Raw genomic sequence first — 8,753 nt, forward strand, 5'->3', positions numbered from 1 at the left:
TGATGGCTTATTTTAGTACTAATGCAGAATGCTTTTTAAAAGCTACATTTTAGCATGCATCAAGCTAATTATTAACACTTGCAGTATAATTTTCAATGTTAGACTAAATTTATCTTTAAGGAATTTTACTACAAAGTAACAAAGTAAATATGTTATCTAGTTATTTACTAGTAGTAAAGTAGGCTTAAAGAATGAAAATGTTGGAAAGATTAAAACATAAGAAAATTTTATTTGAAAAATTCATTCATTCATTCATTTTTTTTTTAAAGCATCTAGACAAACTTTCCTTCTCTCCCAAAGGTAATCCCAGTGAAAACTATACAGAAGGGGGAGAAGTAGTTCCTATGGAATTATAAGAATTCAAGAATCTGTTGTGTGGTATATACACATATGAATCAAAGACATTTCCATATTCAGTTCTAAATCATAAAGTTCGCAACATTTTAGAGACCAAGTTTCATAAAATTTTTACTTGAAAAGAAATACTTTACAAAATATCATTCTTCCAGTCAAAGAAACTTTCCCATGGGGTACATGTAGCTTTCTGTCTTAAAGATTACAGTATGACATTCAAAGGGAAGTGGTTTTTGTTTGTTTGTTTTTCTTTCTTTCTTTCTTTTAAATAGCCACCTAGCTTACAAAACCTATAAGGGAAGTAGATTTTTTTTAAAGTGCCTTTAAAATGCAAAAGCAAGTAATATAATTGTTGAATCTATTTGATATCTTAAAAGATTCTTTTAAATGGTCCATATGGTACACACAACATCACAGCTGGTACAAAACTGCTTGTATTTAGTTTAAAACACAAAAGCAATGCATATGAACTGTGTTCTTTGAAAAATAATTCAAAATTGTAAGGCCAACTTAGTAGTCAGAGAATTAACAAAACAAGCTGAATGTTAATGTATTCAAACATTTACTATGATTTTTGTAATATCACTGATAAGAGAACTTGCTACCAAACTAACTCAAAACACCTTATTTCAAACTACATGTAACATATTTTGCTTATACATTCTAAAAATGCACAACTAGGTTTTAGGATGTAAACTCCCATTTCCTAGTTTTTCTGTTGCAATCTGGCAGCTTTGAACTTTGAAACCCTTTTTGCAGGTTCTTCTGATACTTCTGACAGAATTTCTTTTCGTTCCGGAATGGTGGGTAGTACAGGATGAGCAATGGCTGGGTGTGGTGTTAAAGAGGATAAAAATTCTTTTTCTATTACAGTTCCAGAAAAAGCCTAGAAGACAAAAAGTCAGATTCATGGTAATAAACCTATAAATAAGATGCCATAAAATCTTTACTTTATTCACCAATTAGACATTTATTCTCACTAAAAGTAAATTCACAAGATTTTGGGAAATATATAATATTTTAACATCAGAATATAAATTGTTCAGAGAGAAACTGAGTACCATTAAATTTTTCCTACTTACACCACCAAAATATAATTTTTATAGTACACATGCAAGAAACAATATGCAAAATGCCTATTTTGTCTGGGAAAAAACAAAAATGATAAATAAAGGGGCCCTAAGCTTTTACACATTCTATTATGTCTAGATCTAACTGTGAAACAATATGTATTTAAATTAAAAAAGATACTAGGGTGTCAAATGCAGACTCCGGTGCATCAGTTGGTACATGATCTCTGGAGGCCATGCTGCCCGCTAGCCAATATCTTATTTTCAACAGTACTGACATCTCTTTAGTGGTTATATGATTATTTGAGTATTTTACTGCATCCTGTTTAATTTTATTTAAGAGATCAGTGGAATCTGAAAAACGAAACTGTTAACACTATTGTGATTAACTATAGGCTTTATAATTTTAATGCAATTAAATTTAGAAACAGAAATTAGGAGGGTTTTTTAAAAAAATGTTTTTTTAATTGTTGATAGACATTTATTTATTTTTATGTGGTGCTGAGGATCAAATCCAGTGCCTCACATATGCTAGGCAAGCGCTCTACCACTGAGCCACAACCCTAGCCCCAGGAATTGTTTTTAAGATCTCTGGTATTTTAAACCTCTCTCATTACATTTTCTAAAAACTTAAGTACAAACTAAAATTTGATATGTAAACTTTTATACATATTTTGCTTCTCTTTGTCTATCAAATGTTCAAAATTAGTTAAGACAACAGTTGAAAAGCCATGATCCTCCACCCTACTCCACCACTTAAACAAGAAATGCTACCTTCTTCCCAAAATATTTGGGGAGTATAGCTCTTAAAAACAGTCCAAAGCTTACTTTTCTAGAAACTCCATTTTATTATGCTGAGCACAGTCTTCATATCATCTTTAAAACACTTCTGAAAGACCCAATCGTTTGGTATTTAAAAGATACTGAGAATGATTTTTAAAACTATTGCTATAATCACGAACTATTCATTTTGATGTTAAAAAATTTATTTTTTAACATAAAACAGCATTATAACAGCTATTATAATAGTTCAATACAAAATACAAAGCTCATAGGGTGAAAATAAGTTCCATATTCTAACTCTAGTTATACTATGATACTTTAAAGTTCTTACAAAAATCAAATTTTCAAGCTTTTATTGGCAAAAGTCTATTACCTGTTTTCTAACAGTCATTATCGCAGACTATTAAATAAGATATTTTCTGGGTCACATAAGATCATTCTACTAGGGGAAGAGGAGACCAATCTAGTTTTATGTATGGTCCTCTAAATGCTAACAATCTCTATCCACAATTACCTTTTAGCATATTTGGTACAAGCAGAACCACAGAGTATAAGCAATGACATTTTTACAAATAAACTTATATATAAATATATTTTTACATGTATCTGATGTATATATAAATGTGCACATTGGTTTGGTACAGGTATGAGTTTTCCAGTCTTCCTAAATACTTTATAAATTGAAAGCTTTAAGTACCCATCAAAACAAGAATAAAAATATCAAATCTGGGTACAATGGAAACTATACCATATTATTTCATTGATAGGAATTCTTATTTCAGTATTCTCAACCTGTCTTCCACTTCTACATAACTGTATGCAACATGGTGGGCAAAACATGAGTGTGCCCCAATTTTTCTGATGGTTCCATCAGATTGGAAAATGATCCCATAACCAGTCAAGTTTTGTTTCACTGGAACAGGCCAAAACATAGAAAAATTATTTACATTTTTCTTCAACTCCACCAAGGCACTTGGTGCCTTCATCAAAGCACCAAGGCACTTCTACTCAAGCTAACAGAAAATGACTATAGTCTGGTCCACGGGTAATTTATTTAATATAAACTGCTAAATGATTTTCTATCTAAAAGTTATACCACATGTGCCACTTCAGATATTTTTAAATTGCCACTGTACCAAAATAAAATTTCAAAACAGGTATTTCACTAAAACAAATTTTTGAACTATTCTAATACCACAATTGTGTTTGCTAGTGACTATTTTTAACAAATTATTATCCAAAAAGTACAAATCTAAGACTAATTAGATCCTATAACTTTTCCAACTAAATAGTAAAAATTGCAAAGATACTATAGAAATAGAGATACACACCTCAGATGTTCCTGATAATGGCAAAAGTTTCTTTTGATGATTTTCTTGTTGTGGGTCTTCTTCTAAAATGCTTTCACTGGTGTCACTACAAGTGGCTTCTTCACAGCTAATACTCCTCAAAACTCCCCGCCTATCATCAAATTCAGCAGCACTGCTTTCACTGGTATCACTACAAACACTATTTTCTCTGCTTCGAGACTTCAGGATAGATTTACGAGGAACATATTCTCCGTTCACAACATCAACAAAGACTCTATATTGAAAAAATACACACACCTTAAATCATAAAACAAAGTAACTTTATAAGAAATTTTTAAAATCTCAAAATTAATCTGAAACTTTTTGTTGGAAAGTTTCCATCTAAAATATTTACATTCAAAGTAATTTCACAGCCTTAAATAACATATTTTTGGAAGACATGACTTTTTTGTCTAACAAAATATAGCATGTTAATTATAAACATATTGTAGGTGATAACATCTAGGTGATCTGCAAAAATTCTATGTAGTTTTATACCCACTAATAAGACATTTGGCAATTTTCACCATTTTACAAACATGTCAAAAATAGTTAAGCAGTTTCAAATGATAACTTTTTCAACAAACACCACAACAAAAAACTGAAACAGTATAATTAATTTTTGCTCTGAAAAGGAAAACTACATGTCAAGCATATTATAACTATAGTAGGAAAGAAAGTATTATCCTAGCCCATTTTAAGTATTAGCTTTCATTTGTAAACTTAAGATGAAAGACTTTTTGCCTAGACCAGTTGGGAATGTTTCAAAGGCACTAGTAAAGAAAAGAAAATGAAAAAATAACCATACAACGTTCCAACTGCTTTGGACTGGGCTGTTGCAGTGGCGCTTTTCAAATGCTAAGCTAACTTCATCAGAACACTTAATTTTTCAGAATCTTCTGGATTACAAACAATCTTTTCCTATACAAGTCCAGTTAGAAAAAAAGGAATCTGCAGATTACACTACAGTCTGTGATAGATATTACTCACCTGTAAATGTCAGCAGGAGTCCTGATTGTAGGCAGCTCTTGAGCAGAATGACCACTTCCAGCGTTGTTCTTTCGTTTACGTTTGGCTTCTTCTTTCTTTTCACTGAATTTTAAAGTGGTATTTTTTCCAGTATTTATTCGAACCTAAAAATTTCACAACAAAAAAATTAAAAATCTCTTGGGAAATTAAATCAAGGACCAAAATAAAATATAAATTCTATAATTAAAGAAGTAATAGTTAAAAGAGATAGAGCTAAAATTCTTCAGTACTGAAATAATATGCATTATCAGGTAGGGTAAAGAAGTCCTTATCATATTTCTATAATGCTAAAAATTATATTTTCTTTAGTGACTTATTGTAGTCGTGTCTTTATTATTATATAGAAAGCAAAAAACATTTAAACTAAATGCTAGATTTATCTTAAACTTCACTTCACCTCACTCCATTACTTTGGTATAAGTTTTAGACTTAAATCATACATTTCAAAACAAAGGCACAATTAACCAAAAGAAAAATTCAGTAAGACTATAACATTTAAGCCATAAAGTAATATCAGATAATGTTTAAGTATTCCAAAAATTTTTAAACATTTTTAATTTTAGAAACTGAAGGTCTGAACACTAAAAACTAATCCTGTTCAGGATTATAATACTTAGCATTAAGGCCACATTTTCTATGTTAGTAACTGTTCTTTCCCATAACATTCCTACAAATATTATTTATTCTTCCTGTTTCATCTAAATGGAAATAAGAAAACTTAAAAGCATCACAAAACTTTTTTCTAGCTAATCATTCCTGTCAAATTTTCCCAAAGAATACCAATGATCCCTTTAGTTTGATGTATTAGAATATGTGTGTATATGTGTGTAAATCATGCGCACACACACACACACAGACACACACATATATATAATTATTTCACTTCCTATTAGAACAAGGATAACTTAAGAAACCTAAAATGTATGAAGTATGGTTATTCATCACAGGCACTTAACAATGAACCATAATTCTGAACTCTGAAAAGGAAAACTACATGTCAAGCATATTATAACTATAGTAGGAAAGACTTTTTGCAAGATTTTTTTACAGGCATGCAAGTACCATGGGTCAAAGGCACATTTGATTTATTACCATCTCTATGTCTTGTAGACCTGAAGATTTCCTGAATTAGAAAGATGAATTCCTGGAGGTACGTTATACACTACATGGGCACAGAGAGGGCAGAGGTATACTTAAGGTATCCCATGCTTCCTTCAACCAAAGTCAGCCTGCTTTGATCTATTTTAAATACTGAAATTCTACAAAAATTATGGAAGAAATAAAAAGGCTTTTGATACAAAAGATAAATCTGAAAACCTGGATTAAAAGATCTCTACAATCATCCCCAGCTCTTAAATGCCCATATTCTAAACACATCATATACAGATGTTTATATTTGTTAGAAAAGGAAGAATTGACTTTCTCCTAAATTTTTCCTTTTTGTCCATGATGTTCTTATTCATTGATTGCTGACACAGAAAACAAAAACCTGACATAATAGAAAATTAAACTAATAGTCCCTCCCAACATACTAAACATACCAAAATGCCCACAATATAATTAACTACAGAGTTCTTAAGAAAACTCTCTGTAGTAAGGACAGGTGGAGCCACCGTAGCTTCAATTTAAATATGACTCCCTTCCAGATCCCAGCTCAAATTACATTGTGGCTTCTCTGAACTATGGACCAATACTAGCTAACTAATTAGAATATCCCCCCCCCCTTTTTTCTTTTAAGATACATTGGTCAGATTAAGAGGCAAAGATGATTTTCCTATTTGGCAGTATCAATATTCATCACTGTTACTTTTCTCTTAAAAAATATCATAGATGGTATTTAATGTTCAAATTAAATGAAAAATTAGTAAAGTTAAAAAAATACAAACCCTCTTAGGTTCAACAGTATGAGAAAAATATATTGTTGGTACAGAATTATCTCCAATCCCTAAAGCATTATGGTCATTTTCATTATAACCATCATCACTGTTGTCTTCATCATATTCTTCATTACTGTGACAAGAACTTGAACCATTTACTGAACAGTTCAACTGACTATTCACTTGTCCATTGAATTGTTCTGAATGTGTAACATCCTTATGATAACTGCTGGGAGTAAGGGAGTTTGTTTCTTGATGTATCACATTCACATTTGTGTTTTGATCTTCCTTCTCCTCTTCAGAAGAGGTTGTGTCTTCTCCATTTGCAATCACAGCATCAGGCTTACTAGTAATAGAAAAAGAGAATATTAATAAAACAAAAACACTAGAATTTTACCTATTCGAATTTTCATCTTATTTCAGTGGGTTACAAGATTTTTTTCTTTAAATATTTATTTTTTAGTTGTAGTTGGATACAATACCTTTATTTTATTTATTTATTTTTATGTGGTGCTGAGGATTGAACCCAGTGCCTTGCACGTGCTAGGCGAGTACTCTACCACTGAGCCAGAACCCCAGTCCTGGGTTACAAGATTTTGAATAAAGTATTTTTTTAAACTAGAATTCTAGGTTAAAAAAAGGATAAAAATATTTTTATGTGAATTAAAAAAATTAGTTTCTATGCCATTTCTGTACATTGTACTTTTCACACATAAGTAGAATATAAAGTTTAACTTTATCTTTGAATTTTGGCCAAAAATATAAATATCAATAGTACAACAAGAAATTCAAAGAATATGTATTTCTATTAAAGTAGAAGTTAATGCCACATAATTGTGTCTTTATTTTCTTTTTCTATCCTCAAGATATTTTAAAATAATACAAAAATGTATTATTGTAATTTTAAGAGAGAAAATATATATACATATGCACATGAATATACTTACATTTATACAAATGAATATACACTTATCACGCTTCATTCTATAAAGGAGTTGAGGACCCTTATAAAAATAACAAAACCAAAAATGCAATAGAACTGAAATAACATCATGCAAAAATAGAAAGAGAATCATGACTAAGAAAATCAGAAGATCCAATACTGGTTTTAAAAAGTGAAATAGTACCAGTTAATCAAAAAGACCTAAGAATTTATAGGTGAAATGGTAGGGGCAAAATCTTTTGTGTTTCTTGTCTTATTTTTCACAGAATTACTGCATATGGTACATCATTTAAGCAAAATAGTATAGGAACTTCGGTAGTAGCAGACTTCATTTAGCATTTTGAGAATTCTAAGTAAGTGCTAATGTGTATTACAAATAGCAGTTTAGTAAAGTTTCTCATACATAAAACTACCTGATCAGATTACAAACTGCCTATTCAATAAACAAAAAAGTTTGCAAATGGAAGGCAAGGATAAACACTTAGTAATTTCAAGTTAAAATTCAAAGCAAACTGTTTTAATTTTTTAGTAGTTGTAGATGGACACAATGCCTTTATTTTATTTGTTTATTTTTATGTTGTGCTGAGGATTGAAGTCAGTTCCTCACACATGCTAAGCAAGTGCTCTGCCACTGAGCTACAGCCTCAGCCCCAAACTTTTCTTTTTAAAAAGTCAAAGATAAAACATCTTGGAGTACAGCATAAAAATACTTCATTAAATTTAATATTTAATGCATCCATAATTATTAAAAATCGACTGTTATAATTACTTCATTATATAAAATATAGGTCAACTCTTAAAAGAAGAAAATGGAGATGTTTATCTTAAGCGTGTACATGCACATGCATGAGAATGTACATAAGGACACAGTCCTAAAAAAGTACTCTAGAGAATTAATATTTATTTGGGGGGGAAAGATTATTGATAATTTATTATACCTTTCTGCATAAAAACAAATTTATTTTGGAAAATTTATTTATTATTAGATACCTATCAAGTTCACCCAGCAATTCTTCTTGTCTCTCTAGTTCTTCAAGTCGAGCCCACAGTTCCTTATCAGCAAGCAAATTCTCAGATTTTACTTCATTTGCAAAATTTGCTTCAAAAATATTTGAAGTTTTTGGTTTGGAATGAGGTTTATGAGCAATTCGTTGTTTGGCTATTTTAAAAAAGAAAAGACATGAGTGTTAACAGTTAATCTTAAAAAAACACAAACCCAGACTTAGTTTTGATTTTTTTTAAGAGCAAACGGCCTATTGAGACACAGCGAGTACATGACTTTTACACCCAACAGAGCTATAAGGACGCTTGTCTCTTACAGCCTTGCTACTCAAAATGTAGTCCATGG

At 30.5% G+C, this 8,753-nt stretch overlaps 1 protein-coding gene across 2 annotated transcripts in view; it reads right to left on the bottom strand.

Annotated features, from left to right (window-relative positions):
- Nucleotides 1-209: 209 nt before the first annotated feature.
- Nucleotides 210-8,753, bottom strand: part of Uri1 (URI1 prefoldin like chaperone) — a 65,665-nt gene continuing 57,121 nt past the window's right edge. For both annotated transcript variants that reach the window (XM_046448165.2, XM_058580444.1), the window contains 5 exons: nt 8,396-8,564; nt 6,472-6,808; nt 4,547-4,689; nt 3,539-3,791; nt 210-1,240 (listed from right to left, as the gene is read on the bottom strand). In XM_046448165.2, the coding sequence (XP_046304121.1) occupies nt 1,061-1,240; nt 3,539-3,791; nt 4,547-4,689; nt 6,472-6,808; nt 8,396-8,564 (1,082 nt within the window). In that variant the 3' untranslated portion in view covers nt 210-1,060. The remainder of the gene's footprint in view (nt 1,241-3,538; nt 3,792-4,546; nt 4,690-6,471; nt 6,809-8,395; nt 8,565-8,753) is intronic.

Source organism: Marmota monax, unplaced genomic scaffold, assembly GCF_021218885.2.
Source record: "Marmota monax isolate L192 unplaced genomic scaffold, Marmota_monax_Labrador192_F-V1.1 WCK01_AAM20220418_F8-fsc00101, whole genome shotgun sequence".
Lineage (NCBI taxonomy): Eukaryota > Metazoa > Chordata > Mammalia > Rodentia > Sciuridae > Marmota > Marmota monax.